The following is an 18043-nucleotide window of genomic DNA, read 5'->3' as shown; positions in this document are numbered from 1 at the left end:
ACGCACACTTGTTAAGAAAGGGAAGTTAGAGACCTTTAACAGATCACCGCCTTTACATCCTGAGATTTCGTGTGGATTCTGTTCTAATGGACACCCAATTCTGGCTATAAAATACCCAAACAGGATTCCACCATCAATATTCTTCATTGTGAAGAGGGAAAAGACAAAATATATCTTAAAGAAATGTCATCTGTGTATCTTTAAGTGAACCAAACGTGTGAAATTCAGAAGGTGCAAGATCAGGGTGTTTGGTAGGATTCAACTTTCAACATTATTTTATTGAAGCAGTGTTTTTTGCTTCTTGTTAAATAAATGGGTGATAAATTGTTAGAAAGGAGAATCAAAAATAGAGAAATCATAGAAAGAAACTCATTATATTGATTTTAACCGAGGCCAAGAATTTAATTTTCAAATTTAGGGATGTTTACAGCAGCGAAGTGGTTAAAAACAATTCAAATTTTTAGCCGGATAAGTAATTTGCATCATGGCAATGTGCTTTTACACACAGCTATTCTCGTAAGGCAATATTTAATTTTTAAAGTGCTGCAACGTCCACCCTACTCATCTGATCTTACTCAATGCGGTATTTACACGTTCCCAATAAGCAAAAAAGTCCTTAAAAGAATTTAATTACGTAGTAATTAAAGTAGGTGATATTAAAAAACCTACAAAGAATGAAATAATGGAGAATCGTTAGAGATTCGTGTTTACGTCTCTTCGATCTTCATCAGCACACTCCTATCTCTCATACACACCTACTTCTTTGTATTCGTTTGTGACAGCTTCGCAAAGGAAAGAAAGGTTATTTGCGAAAACAGCTGCGTCCTGGAACACATGGAGTGAGCGAGTGTGTGACAGGTAAGCATCAAACACATTGACAGGATTTGTGATGCTTCTGAAGGCTGTCATAGAGCACGCTTTCGAAAATATATCGTGGTGACGTCATAGGGAAAGAGAGATATCATTCGTGCGTATAAATATCGTGTTCAGATTTGTACAAAAGTGCGTTTTAAGAAATGTGTACGGTTTTTATGATTATTCAACTGAAAATAATCGAGAACATCCCTGGTATTAAAGATTTGGCAAAATGCCAGGATGCATTGCAATCTTTAGTGAGCATTCTTGCCCAATTTCTTGTCCTCTACTAGATATTGAATAGAGGTTTCTAATTTTTTTTGTATAGAGTGTATATATAGGTGATAGTCGGCTTTTAATTTATAATTATTATATCCGTAATTAGTTACTGATGTCAAACATCCTTGTCGGGACCTACATAGAGTAAATCTGATTGGTCACGAAAAACGCGTCACGGAAGTGACGTCATCAGCGGCTTCCGCCAGAGGAGCAAACTCGAAGCCTAATTACCAATTTGATTGTAGCCATAAATCTAAACCATAGTAATATTCCATACCACACTTCTGCTTTAACAACGACATCCATTACTGGAAGGAGAGTGACTCCCGCACCAAACTTTATAGGCAAAACGTATATTTACGTTCCCTAAAATATTAAGTTTTACAGAATCAGTAGATTGATAAAGAAATTTTCAAGCAAACTCAAGGTGTATTGATCAAGGCCTAATCTTTCTTCCTCTTCAACTGGCAAGCTTTCTGCCCAATGGGCTACGTCAAATGGTAAGTCTTCTGCGCCCTTCTCTCTCTCTCTGATTATTTTCTTTCTGCGTGGCTATCCTTCTTGTTTCCAGATTCCCCCTTCACTGTATCAATCCATCACTTGAATGGGCTTGCTTTTTTTCTCTTCTTCTCCGATGTCTCCTGCCTGTCATCAGTTGTGCATGCAATTCGTTCGATACCCACCCTATTCAGACCACTCTGAAATTCTTTTTTTGCTCCTTCGGAACGCTAGAATTGCCCCAACCTATTTTCTTATATCCAAATTGCCTTTTTTTTTAAATCTTTTCTCTACCGTAACAAATGCCTTTAATTTCAAAGACGTTTATTGTTTCTTATTATTTTTTTCTTCTTAATGTCCACGCTTGCGCAGTCTAACAGAGTTTGCTATTTTTGGATGTAGTGTCTTATAACTTATTCAAACGAATCAATATACAGAGTCCAGCGTGATGTGGATAAGAGGTCATCATGTAGAACAAAGCTTGGTCCAGAAAAACTCAGAGGTAGGATCTAGGAGTGAAGATGTGTTCTGTGGAGGTGAGGGAGGATCCAGTGATGTCCATGAAAACATCCCCCAAACCATGACCACCCTGTTTTTCTCCAACCGTTCGTTGGTGGATCCATAAGGAGAGTGAATCATGGTGGTACCATTCCTTCTCTGATGGCTCATGGTGTCATAGCAGGCCGTAATTAGAATTGTGGGTTGAAGAATTCAATAGAATGGTCCGAGGATCATGTCCAAGCATATCGTAAGCTCCCCTGGCCAGAAAATTCCTCCTACATCAACCCATTAAACATTTCTGGGATGTAATCAAAAGGCGGCCCAACACACTGTTAGTTGTTGATTTAGATTTTTCCATTAATAATTTTTAATGAATCTATTGTTTTCAGTGTTATATACTACACTGCTCGACAAAATTAACAGAACAATATGTTTAGATGATTCTTTGAGATGGAGGGCCGTTGGACGACTTGAAGAGTGGCAGTCGAAGGTGGAGGTGGCGCGTAGACGCTATGGAATCAGTTTCAGGGGAGAGGAACCATTACAAAATGAGCTGGTCAAGGTTGCCCAAGGGCTATATCAACCAGAACAGACAGCTATCTGACTCTAACAGTAAGACGATGTCCTATCATCAATTGTCTCTTGAGGTTGCTGCTGCCACAGATGTAAACATTTCCAACCGGACTGTGTGAAGAAGGCTCAACTCAAGTGGACTCTACGCAAGGAAGCCACTGGTTTCTATTCCATTAATCCCAAACCAGAGCTCGTCGAAACTGGTGCCATAAACATGCGACTTGGAGCCCTGACAAATGGGGTACAGTTCTGTTTTCTGATGAGTCCCATTTGAGCCTATAAACAAATTATAGACATTATTTCATCTGGAGATAACGAGCAATGTGATACCATGCCTCCAACATCACAGAAAGGGACACTTACAAGTACGAAGAAGATTCGCGAATCCTACGTGCGACTTTTTAGGGGTGCGGTTGGACCAGATTTTCTTTTCATGCGCGACAACGCCACTCCACATAGAGCTCAAGTGGTGGAAGAATATCTTTAAACTGAAGATATCGAACGATTGCCATGGCCAGCGCGATCACCAGACTTGAATTTGATCGAACATGCATGGGATTCCTCTGGACGTAGCATTGCACGCCAACAGCCCAACTCTTTGGTCACTTGGTGAGCTAAGGTGATGGAAGAATGGAATTTGTTGCCACAGAATCTTATAGATCTTATAGAGATCCTTATATCGAGCATGGCTCATCGCTGTCGGGGATGTTTAGCCATTGGAGGTGATCATCCACTGTGCTGATGTCGTGTGACCATATATACAACCCCTATAAAGGTCCCTTCACCATCATACCCAATTTTGTCCCTCTTCATCGCAAGCTGCATGAGTTACTGCACGTTTTCTGTTAATTTTGTGGAGTAGTGTAGGAAGAAAATTGACAAAAGAGGTTCTCTGAGTGCAGTCCATGTTGGAGGAATTTCGCGTGCTGTGGACATTAGTTAAATCCATCATATTCCTTATTGAAGTTTTATTGTGGAAAAATTAGCCGCTTTCTGGAGGCATCATTTTTCATCCCTGAAGAATCCAACGGGGCGAATAATTTGCTCACTAGTGTACACTTAACACAGACGCCGTGTCACAAGTACGGTCCACTGGATCTTGGAGGCATCTCAAGAACGATGAAGTATGCGAACCATTGGCAGGTAGCAGTGAAGGAAGAATTTTATTGACAAACTTAAGCAAATAATATATTTCCTAAAGAAACCGTGGCCATCGTGCAAAGTTATCTTCCACAGTGACACTTCAAGGAGCAGATGGGGAGACGTGAAAAGAGCAAGCTCCTGGTTACTATCCCCTTTAGATGGGGGAGAGGGGAGGGAGGGAAGGAGTGGAGAGGAGTACGCACAGATAGCGAATGGAATGGGAAGTGAAATATGTCGAAAATAGTCAAACGATTGAGGGCCGGCAATGCTCCAAACTGCAGGAAATGTTTGTCAATATTTGAAGAAGAATGATAGTGAAAGTACCCCCGTAACTGTATCGGATGGTTAAAGCGATACTTCATCTCTCCGTAGATAAAACCTTTGCCCCTCCCCCTCTTAATACCTCGCCAGTAAACACTGCATATGACAGAACTTGGCCTCACATTGGAGCAATTTACTTTCCTCTCCCCTAACTGCTCGCAGCCCGAGATTCCGTGGATGTCTGGGTCACGCACGAGACCGAAAAGAAGGAGACTAAAAGCTCGGTGTGTTTGTGTGTGTGTGTGTGTGCGCGTGCTTATCTCGCTCGTGCTTCCAGTTTCTGTTTTAAGGCTTGGCTGAATCAAAGCGACCAGCAAATTACATCAACTCTATTTCTTTTTCCACTTCTTTTCCTTTGGCCCAAATCAATTCTCAAAGCTGAAAGCGTGAATTGAACTAAAAGGGGCGTAAAAATCGCATTGGAGTTTTTTTCTCTTTAAAATAATGGCGTTGTTTGCACAAAATTGGTCGAAATATGAGGTTTGTATACACTGCATAGCAAAGGTAAGTGATCCCATGCTTGTTAAGTGCGTCTCGAAAAAATCGTGCTGAAATTCAGCATTATAGAAGTGAGATTTTTCAAATATGGTCATTTGTAGAGCTGGCCTCTCCTTGATAATCTACAGTTTTTTTCATTTAGAGAAACAGACAAACCGACCTTTAGAACTTACAGTTTGAAAGGTACAGACAAACCGACCTTTCGAATCATTTGTTACATTACATTAATGTGGTCCAGTGATGGCTGCGTAGTTTTTCCTCTCCAATATGTTTTTTTTTTAATTCATTTTTAAAATCCACCCCTCTTCCTTCTCAGCCTTAAACTGTACACACTGTTAAAATACAGTGTGATCATTTAAAATGAGAATAACTTCGAGTAAAAGAGTGCTACAGATGTGAAATTCAAGAGTGGAATTCTTTATTTTGTGTATGGTGTTGCCATCTGTCGAAAACCTATAAAACCAAATGGCACATCGACGTAGTTCATAAATTTCTGGGACACCTCACTGAGGAAGTGTTCTAGAGCATGGTTTCAGCAAGATAGCCCAACTAATCGCCTTTTAAGTGCATCTATGGCCAGGTTGTTGTTCATCTTGTTTGGAGATCAATAATTTCAAAAGGACACCACGTTCTTCTGTCGACATTAGACTTCTTTTGGCTGGACACTATCAAAGAATCTGCGCATTCAGGGAGAACTGTAAAGTACCATCTCCAGCATCATTTCCAACATGCTTCATGCTCAGTTATGTTGCGATCAGAATAAAAATCCATTTTTTTTGTTTCAAATTAAGAACTTTGGAGAATAAAGATTGCTATCTGTAGCACTCTTTTACTCGAAGTTATTCATCAATGGCTCATCAATTGTACATTCATGCTTTGATCTAGTTCTCTTAGCTATTTCAGACATCCATGATTTTAGTTCTTTTTTGCATAATTAACTACTCACAGCTAATAATGATTTAATTAGTAATGGAAGAGTACTTTGACAGACTCTTCTGTGTAAAGAATCTTACTTTTTGACAGACGCTTGTGTTAATTTGAGTAAAATATATGAGTTATAACCTTACAATGGAAGAGATCGATAAATGATACTGCCGAAAACCACCAGGAGGATGTTAACAAGGTGAGGGCCGGACTAACATATCACCTATTGTCATAAACAAGTGCTGGGTGAGTCAGTATTATCGAATCATAATAAATCCTTAAGATTAGGCCTAATGATTTCTTGAGTATCAGACCTTCTCCAAGCCAACAATAGTTGGCTTGTTAAGAACTTACACATCGGTTGTTTCAGGAAACACGTATTTGCATAATGCATTTAATCACAGTCTACAGATGTTTATGGCTTACCAGGATTAGACTCAAACGATGGTGGAACTAGTTAGCGAATAGGGTACAAGAGAAAGACATCAAGATTTTTATCGAGCATTAATGCGCGAACTTTGACAAAATCCAAGTTTGCGTACGTAGATAAAAGCAAACCGATCGATCTCACGCAAAACAAGGCACTACGAGTTGCCTTGGTCTTCCACTTCCAATAAACAGTACTGTTCCTTAAGGAGAAATACGACACATTGCTTTTTATTGGGTAGAATAACCAAAATGGCCGTTTTAGAATTTATTGTTATCTCTGAGAAGAACTAGGACGTCTGCTATATTTTTGAATCCAGTCTTGCACCTGAATTGTACAAGGACATCCGTTGATTCTTTGCTGGGCAGCAGCCATGGCTGTAATACGGTCTTATTGGAATTAAGAAGAGTTGATGGACAAGTGTTTTCCTTGCAGATTCCATCTCATGGGTCTCCTTAGATGGGGAGTAATCACACCTTACAAAGTTGAAAACAGTTCGAGACTTCTTTCTCTCCGACCGGGAAGTCTCAATGAATCCCTTACATCTGTGTATCGCCCAGTTTGAATATGACCAACGATGGATGGGTTGCAATTTATGGTCCAAAGAAGGTCTGGTATTACGGTATTCCCTACGGTTCATTGGCCCTCGTGGGTAGCTCAGTTAGTATAATTACCGTCCTCCCCACAACGGTGGTAAAGACCTTAGTTCGAATCCCTTCAATGACGCGAGGAATTTTTATGGGTAAGAGTAGCATGATCTTTCTCCTGGAAACTGGGTTTTTTTTGTCCAGAAAAGAGCAATATGGCCTAAGTTGCCGATGAACCTAAAACCCCACAACGACTAACTTTTCACCCACTCTCTTGTATGTTAATGATTTTCTTCCATTGACTAGAATCCAATCCATAGTTTTAGTGAGGATAGCATATTATATTGTAACTTCCAGTTGGAGAAACCTTGCCCTGCACAAACAGCTTCATCTTCTCGAATATTAACCATCAATTCCTTAAATGCCAATCTCCAGGTAATTCCCCAATGTGGCAAAGATAACCTAGCTAACTTCAATCTTTATAAAGCTCAGTACTGCCCTACATTTCCCAAATACAGTCTACTGCTCCTTTACTCATCTTTGATGACACCCAGATTTCTAGAAAAGATCACACATCTCTACTAAGAATTATCCTCATTTCTGATCTTTTTTGGCATAAGTACATCACGAATATTGCTTCCCCTGCATCAGAAAAACTGGGTTTCCTTTTTGGCGCTTGGTGTTACTTTACTTCCGAACAACTATTTGTTCTGAATACCATGGAATATTCTTTGGGGCCGTGTCCCCAAAACCTCTCTCAGGCTTCTAGATCCATGACTAGAAGCCTTACTTAAGTTACACTTACGTGGAGGTTAGGCAAGCTAAGATACTTTACGAGAAGTGTTGGAAAAGAATGCCAAGAACATCAACAAAACTTCTTTATTTATAATAACAGTAGAAGGAGAGGTTGAATTACATTGGTCCACTTGATGTCGATGGGTTAACTGTTGATAATCGTGTTCAGGTTGCTGACAAAGTGGACCAATGTAATTCAACCTCTCCTTCTACTGTTATTATAAATCGCAAAGAACTCATGAGAGTTCTTTGCGATTCTACCAACTGTGCTACCCACATGGGCATGGCTGAGAAATGGCAGTTGAAGTTTAACGTTGATAAATGCAAGGTACTGCATATGGGTTACAGTACCCCAGAGTAACTTATCAACTGTGTGGTACTGCGCTCAAGGGGGTGAAGGATGAAAAAGATCTGGTGGTAATTGTGCGTTGATAAGGAGGAGCTTATCCTATTGTACAAGACCATGGTTAAGCAGCATCTTGAGTACTGCATACAGGTCTCTGGAGGTGTCATTTTAGGAAGGATGTGGTCCTGATAGAACGGTGTAGAGAAAGGCAAGAAGATTGGTGAAGGGAAATAAAGGGTGGTCTTACCAAGAAAGGCTTCATTTCTGTGAATTGTAGCGTCTAGAGACTAAACACTTGCAAGGTGACCTGATCGAGGTGTTTAATGGATTGAGAAAGCTCAATTCTGATGGCATTCTTACTATTGGTCAGACTAAACGCATAAATTGAAATTGAGGAAGGATGGTTGCAGGATAGATGTATAGAAGTTTGCCAGCGGATGGTGGAACAAAATTCCATCTGAATGAGGACTTGCCAATTTCCAATCCGCCTTCCAGAGAGGAGAGTTCACAACTGGATGATGATTGCGGTGTTCCAGAATAATTGGAATTATACCTGAACAGTTTGTTCAAGTAAAACGCAGAATTTCCTTAACCGCCTTGGGTAGCACAGTTGATAGGAACTCGGTCCTACCCACACAGGGTGGAAAAGACATGAGTTCGAATTCCGTCAATTATGCGAGAAATTTTGATGGGTCTTTTTCACAACGTGGCTGAGTTAGTCTGTCTCAGGCGAGGGTAATAAGAAATAACACGTGTCCATGTCCAATCTGTTCATATTAAAGATGTAGGATTTTAGGAGCATCAGTGAGTAAAGACTATATTGGTCCGTGTATATTGTCTGTAAATTGCGTGTTTTCTAATGTAGATTTTCTGTTTGCTGATGAAAATCTCGAGTTTTCGGTAGAAAAACCCATGCTGATACCGACTAACTCAGCCACGTTGTGAAAAAGGCCCATAGAAATTCCTCCCGTCATCGACGGGACTCGAATCCAGGTGTTTTCCACCCGGTGTGAGGGAGGACAGCGAGCCTACAAACTGTGCTACCCACTAGGGGCTCATATTAAAGAAGGCTATGGAAATGTGAAAGAATAGCTGGGACTTTGAAATGCTTTGGAATAAAGCTATGATTGACAACTGTGCCTTGTTCTTGGTTCTTGAATCATACTGACCACAAAAGACAACGTCGTTCAAATGGATACCTTTAAAGAATTTTTTTGATTAGCCAAAAATTTCAGAGAATCATTGTTAATCCTCAAGCTGATCCCAAAAGTGAACGAAGATGCTGTTATTTATCACTCGACATTTGGCAGAATAGATGGAATGCTACAGAAAAAGGAACCATAGACAAACAATTCCGTTGTCTACCAACAAAATGGTCGTTACCCTCACTGTTTACCTCTTATATACTAACTTTACCAATTTAGACTTTCCAATACCATCTCCTGTCGATGCGGACTACCCGAAGACTCTTCTCATGTCCTTTTTGAATGCCATCTTTGTGAGGACTTAAGATCGGCTCTAAAGGCAACAGTTCCAAACTTGTCTCTTTAATGTGAAGAGCTACTCATTTCTATCAATAATTTCCAGGCCCTTCAGAGCTCTTCTGCAGTGCTGTTTGCAATCGTAGAAAGACCTTTAACCCCAATAATGAGAGCAATCAAATTATAAACACATCATAAATGTAAATACACCCTATTGGCTCGTCTGTCGTATTGATGACCTCATGAATTTAGCCGGTTTTTCAAGAACATGCCAAGCAGGTTTTAACAGATGTATTTCTCTGACTCTTCCTTTATTAAGGATCTCCTCAACTCAATCCTTCCTAATGCCTCCATCAACTAGTGACTGCTCCAGATCAATAGATTTATATTTTGAATTTGTTCCTGCATTTCTGAACTTAGCTGTACACAAGGAAGGATGTTTTATGGTTCATTCCTCCTTCTACGCAGCTGCTAGTTCAGCTATTGATTGCAGGCGTGTTGTCCTGGTTGGAAGCTGAAGTTCCAGTCATCAGAGGGTTAAAGTTGGTGTTCTGGACGGGTCACTGAAGCTTTTTCACGTTCATGTCTTCAAAGAAGTCTACTGGCTGTGCAGTACGGCATGGCACATTGTCTGACAGAAGAGGGACTTCCCATTGCCGCAACGGAGGAAGAATATATTCTGCTGTTGTTCCAAATGTTTTTAAACTTTTTATATCAACATTAAGGAGAGAGTTAAATAATTCAGAAGCGTTTGCAATAGCTGAGTTCATTAATAAACCAAGGACTCGTTCTGACTTCAGACCTATCACCGTTTCCCTTTTGATTCTTATTCAGATTCTTAAATCTGTCAAATCTTTCTAAATACTAGTGGTGTAGTTGTAGTTCAAAAATGTTGTTGTATGTCAAGCATCCACCAACAATTTGGAGGTAGAAATAGAATCTTCAACGTAGAGAAATCGATTGCTAAACCGTAGACCAGTATAACTAAATCGTTCATCTATCCAATAACTGTACACTCACTAGCAAAAAAAAATCAAACACCTTCCTTCAGTATCTAGTAGGGCCACTGTTTGCCGAATTACAGCCCATACACCTCGTGGCATGGATTCCAGCAGGTCTTTGAGGGAGTTTAGCTCCACATTTGATCATTCTTCCATCAGGATGTTTGTCAGTTGCTCTATTCTGGTCGCTAGAGAACTTTGAAGCCAAACTGCCTTTTCCAGCATATCCCAGACATTCTCGACTGGATTCAGATCTGAAGAATTAGACGGGTATTTGAAACCTTGGCTGAAATTGGTCTTATACTACAGAAAGATATTCATTGGAGGTAATATGACCTCCTAACGGTATGAGCGAACCCAGTCAGTGCCAACAGAAGATACTCCATACCATGATACCTCCAGCTGCTAGAGAGGGGGGACACCAGACAGTCTGGATGCAGATGCATGGCTTCATGAGATTCACTCCACACTTTCACCCAACCATTGGTCCCAAAAAAGTGTAAATCAAGACTCGTCAGGACAAATGATCTTTTTCCACAGATTATTCTTTTTGTTGGCAGCAACACTCTGGTGGAATCTTTCGAATATTTCTTTGAAAGCGTAAAATATTCATCTGATACCAAGGAATTTGTGATCGTACCAACTAGCATTTGCATACAGTACGTTTAATTATGTTGATGCTAGTTGAAAAAGGTTTCTAAAGTTCTGGACAGTTAGTGTAATTCAAGTTATACGCATGCGCTATTATAATACCCTCTACATCGTTAGCATCAACGTGGCAATATCACTCGGGGGTCTTGGGAGAGAACTGCATGGTTCTACCATCCCCAGAAATTCGGGTTTTTCTTCCAGGGAATATACGCTATTACAAACAATATACTAGCGCCTCATAGCCTAAGTTGCTTTAGTGGTTAGCAAACACGCGCAGCTACATCATTAGCATGCTCCAATACTTTTGAACACGTAGTGTATATCGCATGAAAGGCAGATTTCTAGCTTCTAAAACATTTTGTTTATGCTCTGCTTAATGGAACATTTAAGAATATTTTTAAAACTTTCAAATACTTGAATTAAAAAAGAAATTAAACTTACACATGCGCACACAAATATAAACAACATCCCTACTTTTAAACAGCGCCCATCATTTTTATTATCTGACTCAAAGGAATGTTTCTTTTTCCATTGCAAAGACTTCGTGATCCTCAGAACTTAAAATATTTTCACGCATCTAAGGTTTAAGAAACGTCCCGCTATACAGGATTCAGAACGACTTAAAATATTGGATGTTTTTTAAGAAAGGCGCCATATTTTAAGGCAGCTTTAAGAAATGGCTGACATCCAGGCTTAGACTAAAGAGGCTCTTCGCACATTATGGATTGGGCAATGGTTGCAGTTCTTGAAGGAAAAGCTTTCTTCGGATTAGCAAAGAAAAACGGACTTCCCACTGTTGCCTCTTTGAGAAGACAAAGGTTTAACAAATCGGTGCTGGGATGTTGTCACGATTGTCGTAATGTCCATCTTATAAACGATGATAATCATTTCGAGGATTAAGCGCAGACGTAGATGCACACTCTTTTCCAGGAGCCCACAAGTTATGTCTCGTGTAGCTGGCAGGGAGGATAACCACTCTTGTTCTATGCAAGCGCAGCGCCAGGGAATTACCAAGGTCTACTCTTCATTCAAAGAGCTACAGATCCTTTTATTTATCGTTAAAATGAATTACAAGAAAGCGTGTTGTGAGCTGGTGAGTTGTAGGGGCGAAGAATTAATTCAGTTTACCAAAGATAGTTTCTTTTGCATCCATCAACGATTTCGGAAAGTCAAACACAAGTTTCTGCATCAGTGAGGCGTCCCATTACTTTTAGCGAGATAGTGTAGATTCCCCATTTTTACGATACAGAGATCTTGTTAATAAGATGCCAACATATGTCTTTCTACGTGAGTAACCCAATAGAATTGTAAAATCCACCCAATAAAATCCATCTCATTAATCTTTGGCGAAAATCTTAACGAAATAAAAATTCATCATCAGAATCTAAAGATGCTTTTCAAGAAACATCAGCCCAAAGAGTTCTTCGAGAAGAAACGCACAAGCGAAGATTTTTCCACTGTTTTAGACAATCCATAGGAAGTCAATGAAGTCATGTTTCTCCTCCTTGCGCTATCAGAACAATTTTTAAGATCGAATGGTACTCTTTGAAGCGTGGAATCCCCCAGTGAGGTCATTAGTCGAGACATTCGGAGTTTCCATCGTACGCTCCGATTCTTCGGTACACACGCAGTGGTCCACTATTACGGATTGGTGAACTGTATTTACCCAAAGTGATCGAATTCTTAAGGAATGCATCGGAAGGGTGAAAGTTGAGGTACAGGAAGAGGGCCGGCCCTGTGAACTTGCACGAAATACAGAATGCGTTGTACTTTATTACATTATCTGTTTAAGTGCATTCTATGTGAGTGGAATTGTAAACTCCACTTTCATTTCTATTGGTTTCTCCTCTCATTTTCTGTTTTTTTTCCACGCATCATTAGAAGACAAACAGAAGAACATTAAGATCATGTGGTAAAATATATACCGTGTTTTATTTAGAAGGGTTCTAGCCAACAACAACGAGATTTTCTGAGAATATTGTGATTCGGCACTTATATCTTCTGTTTTTCAAAAACTTCGCTACTTTTCTTTTCTATTCCCTCTATCTGAGATTGGCTAACTACATCCTCGATTGAAGAGGATGTCAGATATTATTAAAACTATATACGAAGCCCCTTTGGCTGTCGCAGTGGCTACGGCTGATGTTTTCCACACTGCGTGGAAAATGTGTCGCGTGTCGATAGAAGATCTTTTATGGGCTCTTTTGTATCGTTGCTGAGTTAGTAGTGGATCTCGAGCCGGGATTACATTTTTCATTGTCTTCCCTCCATCTGGGAACAAATAATGAGCGCGCAGAATAATGTACGAATGTACATCGAAATTACAAAACAAATTTAAAAACTACTGCTGGGAATTACTTTTATAAACTTCTTTTAAACATTCTGTATAATAGATGCGCGTCTATTCTCTTCCCTCTTTCCTTGTACATCACTCTCTTTCTTCCATACGTTTCTCTCTTTTCTTCAGTCTCACTTTCTTCTGTATATTTAATCTCTCTTTCTCATTTAGATCAATACCTTGCTGCTGTATACTTTTCTACGTCTCCTATGTGAATAATCTTCTTCTTATCCTATCTCTGTCTCTTAACAGTGGCAAAACAACCACACCTACAATCGCAGTGTGATTTGAGGACTCGGGGGGGGGGGGGGGCGATGGCTGAACTGATATTTTTGGTAAATATCACGTGGGACCAGAATTTATAGTCTCACTTTCATCTCTATTCTCCTATAGCTATCATTTCTCATTCTCCTGTATGTCTCGCATCTCCTTTTCCTATAGATCTCCTCTCTTTTTATACATGCCACGTATCTCTTCCTTTCTCTTATAGATTTTCTCTCTTTTTCTCTTGTGTATATATATTCTCATCAATATCTCCTCTCTTTATCCTATCCATTATCAGGAGATTCATCAGAAGTAACTCCTCTTTCTCTTATTTCTCTTTTTTTCTTTATTTCTTGTCTTTCTCCTATTCCCTATCAGAAGATCCTTTAGAAGTAACTCATCTGTTTCTCCTGTATTTCTTCTTTCTCTCTTTCTCCTCCTGCATATCTCGTTACCGCTTCCTTCTTTTCTCCATCTCTCTCCTCTTCTAATCTTTCTCCTGTTTCTCGATCTCTCCTCTCCTCCTCCCCTTTCTTCTACTTCTTAATCTCTCTCTTTTCTTCTCCTCTCCTTTCTTCTATTTCTCGATCTCTCTATTTTTTGATCTTTCTCTTTTTTTCTGTAAGATCTGTTCTTTCTTTCTCCTTTGGACCATTACCTTTCTTCTGTATGCTAATATCTATTTCATTTAGCTAATCTTCCCCTTCTGCTATCTCTATCTCCACCAGGTCTCCCTTTCATCTATATATCTCATCGACTCTTCCCCCTTCTCTCCCTTCTTGGGAGAGAAAGGGGAAGAAGAAAGGGGAGAAGAGAAGGGGGTACACGCACTGTATTCAGAAGATTCATCGTACGAATATAATGTTATAATTATCTGAGGACACAATCACTTAAAATCACTCTTCAGCAATTAAAATGTCACTTCGAGTCAAAAGGACATAATTATCACGGCACAACCAAAGATTAATGACTGACCATTGCTCGTAAAATCACTTAAAAGATGGCAGACACTTAATATACACTACATTATCAAAATATTAAGACACCTTAATAAAATATAACTAAGAATTTCTAAAAAGTACAGTACATCAAAGAGAACCGATAAACCATCCGGATTAATCAATACGCACGCGGTAAACAAATCTAAAGGGATTTAAAAAAAATAAATAAAAATAAAATCCCTCCCTTTTAGATCAACACACAACCAAAATGGCATAAATAACAACAAAGAATATCTTCTCTATTTCTCCTATCCCTTATCACGAGATTCATTAGAAGTAATTCCTCTTCCTCCTATATTTCTCCTTTTTCTCTTCTTTCTCCTATTCCCTATTAGAAGATCCTTTAGAAGTAACTCCTCTCTTTCTTCTGCATTTCTCCTCTTTCTCCTTCTCTATGTTTTCTCCATCTTTCTCCTCTTGTAATCTTTCTCTTGTTTCTCGATCTCTCCTCTCCCTTCTTCTATTTCTTATCCCCTCTTCTGTTTTTCTTCCTCGTCTCTTTCGTCTTTCTTTCTCCTTTGGATCTTTCTTCTGTATGCTCATCTTTTGCCATCTTCTATGTTTATCTCCACTAGGTCTCCCTCTCATATATAAATCTCATCCATCCCTCTCGGACTTTTTCACCCTTCTCTCCCTTCTTGGAATAGAAGGAGGGAGAAGAGAAGGAGGTAGAGGACACAATCACTCTTCAGCAATTAAAATGACACTTCGAGACAAAAGGACATAATCATCATCAAGGGCATAATAACCATCGCTTTTAAAATCACTTAAAACATGGCCGACACTTAACATACACTACATTATCAAAATATTAAGATACCTTAATAAAATATAACTACGAATTTCCGAAAAGTAAAGTACATCAAAGAGAACCGAATAAACCATCCGGATTAATCAATACGCATACAGTAAACAGACCTAAAGGGAGGGATTTTAAAAAATAAAAATAAATAAAATCCCTCCCTTTTAGATCAACACACAACCAAAATGGCACATTTAACAACAAAAGAAAACTTTAGAAGTGACTCACAAATCTCGAGACCATCTCCAACTTCAATTTTATAATTCGGGGAGCCGTTACTGTTTTTACAACGCACCACACACGCTCGTGCAACAGAGCCGATTGCCCGCAATATACGTATCGTTGACTCGCCCACTCACCACAAGGCGTCAGGCTAATCGACTCGTCTATCGGCTGCCTACAATGGAGAAAACTGTGACTTTACTAAGCCTACAATGATTTTAAGAAAACCACTTACCACATCGATGAGCTGAGTGAGTTTCAGACCCATTTTCACGGTCAGAGTGTCGTTATTATTGCTAACAGGGCGGATCAAACGGTTATAGTTACTCATAAGGTCGTCGTAGAGTCGTTTGGCGTCAGGGTTAGCCACGCAGTGCATCGCCAGCAGGAGTACAGGGATGACGGCTGTCCTTATCACGCTGACTCTACAAGCTCCGACCATGCCTCCCTCTTCCAGCCTTCCTCAGACTAAACATGGACAGAAAGAGACGAGAAATTCAGCAAAGCCATCGCCAAAACAGAAGCGAGTACATAACGGAAGAATTGAGCATTTATTTCTTACTCACCGACACTTCCTTACATGCCAGCGTTCAGTCGAGAGGCGCGAGCCGAGATCTCTTCGTCTCCGCCTCTTGGTGCGCCCTCTGGTACGACGTCAAAATACTGGTGGGTCATGTGACTGCGCGCTGCTCTTGTCAATGATCTACTCCAGACCGCTCAAGGTGAACTTTCAGTCGCTCTTGCTGAACGCTGACCCATTTGACCTCGCTGGGGAGTCGTCGGGAGGTTGTTGATTCTAGTTTGTCGCTGGTTCGGGTTTTAAATACGCTTCTGGTCTTCACGATGCGATGGTCCAGTTTGTTAGGAAGTTGCTGGAATAAATAACGCATTGATTGAGATCATAAAAAGAGAGGTCCCGCAGTGAGCAACAGGTGATGCGAGGGTGAGATGAATTGGACATCACCTGAAGGAAATGTGCGATTTGTGCCCTAGGTGTTTGGTTCATTCATCTCTCTGCTCGATCACTTCATCCAGAGGATGAGGGACTGCCACACAATTTAATTTACAGAACTCAATGTCTTTTTAAGAATACCCCCTTATGTCCTTAATAGATCCTTTGGCTCTTCTCTCTACCCTTTCCAAAAGATCCACATCTTTACTAAAATGGGATCTCCAATTCTTCATGTATCGTGTTATTTAATCCCAGTACGCAAATGATGTTCAAGGCCACTGAAATCCCACTTGTGATACAAAAACTCTTCCCTTCTCTTTTGGGGAAGTTGTCTTCAGATAAATCGCTGGTTGATAAATTTCCCACATTCAGATGAATCCCACCATGCTATTTTAGCGATCAACACACTAAATGTTTTACCATCCATTATTAACATATACATCCAACAAAACAAGGAGTTTACTCTTGTCCTGATTCTCCCTGCATTTGGGAAATGACAGCATGACCTAGAACGCTATAGTGTCCTTCTAGGGATAGTGTGGATTGATTCCACAGTCGATGCAACAAGCTACATTCACAGAAAAATTACCTTCAGCAATATCGCAATGAAATATTCGATTCTGAATTGAGATGGAGGCCATCTAGATGACTGGATGATGGCCTCGATCTCAATTCAAAATCGATATTTCATTGATCCCAATACATAGATTCTTGTTTTAGATGGTCTTCCCCATTTTATCGATGTTTTAATGCCATAATATTCAAACAAGAATCTGTATATTGGTGTTCATGTATTAACCATTATTTATCATGCCCCTGTAAAGATTGCTTCGTCCGCGCACAGAAGAGCTATACGGGTAAGTTGACTCTGACCAGGAATTTTCAGTTTCTCGTAAACAAAGTTAAGAATAGTTGTCATTTTTGGATGGTCAGGTATTTTTCTCCTCCACACATCAACCATGCTATATGCGTGTCCTTATCCATCCATATCCAAGATGGCTTCCTTATTAATAAGTTGGAACTGTGCTGAATTGCCGAAAAAAAAAACAGGTGCATGTGTGGTGTTTTGTATCCAGGAACAGCCAAAGAACAGAGGAAAAAATCCACCTCCAGCTGCACAACCATTAGCAACAATCAATTGGGTTAACACTAACAAAGTTTAGAAACTTATTTTGAACAGCCGCCGCATTTCTAGGGTTCTGACGAGATAGTTTCTGCAGATATTTTGGCCCCTTGCTCTTTCATTTACTAATCACAGATATTTAATAAATAAAAGTTTATTTACTGGATAGAAAGATAAGTACAAAATTTTTCAGCGCATTCTATACCCGTTGAGATGAGTCATTATTTTTCCTTCTCAGTGTACACGGATGAATTTAAGCAAAAGAAAGTTCACGAGACTTACTTTTTTCTTGAGATGTATTTTATGCTTTGAAATGTACGTATTGGGAAGTTGATATAATTTCAGAAATCAATGCGGCATAAATATTTATCGATTGTGGCAAGTGACGAGCCACAGGCAACCCACCATTACGCGATGTATAAGACCCTGACGAGGGTAATATTCAAATTTAAACACACCGT

General features: G+C 39.8%; 1 protein-coding gene across 3 annotated transcripts in view; it reads right to left on the bottom strand.

Moving 5' to 3' along the window:
* Window positions 1–16156, bottom strand: part of LOC150088805 (acetylcholine receptor subunit alpha-like 1) — a 138932-nt gene extending 122776 nt beyond the window's left edge. The window contains exons 1-2 of one of the 3 annotated variants that reach the window (XM_090370908.1): window positions 16074–16156; window positions 15743–15975 (exon numbers count right to left, since the gene is read on the bottom strand). In XM_090370908.1, the coding sequence (XP_090227034.1) occupies window positions 15743–15949 (207 nt within the window). In that variant the 5' untranslated portion in view covers window positions 15950–15975; window positions 16074–16156. Of the gene's footprint in view, window positions 1–15513; window positions 15602–15742; window positions 15976–16073 lie in introns of those variants that run through there. The other 2 variants (XM_090370910.1, XM_090370909.1) reach the window with 2 other exon arrangements.
* Window positions 16157–18043: the final 1887 nt, after the last annotated feature.

The sequence above is a fragment of the Mastigoproctus giganteus genome, chromosome 3, assembly GCF_048544385.1.
Source record: "Mastigoproctus giganteus isolate SK-2022 chromosome 3, ASM4854438v1, whole genome shotgun sequence".
NCBI classification, from domain to species: Eukaryota; Metazoa; Arthropoda; class Arachnida; order Uropygi; family Thelyphonidae; genus Mastigoproctus; species Mastigoproctus giganteus.
The sequence above is the reverse complement of the archived record's forward strand: the minus strand, read 5'-3'. Positions and strand labels throughout refer to the sequence as shown.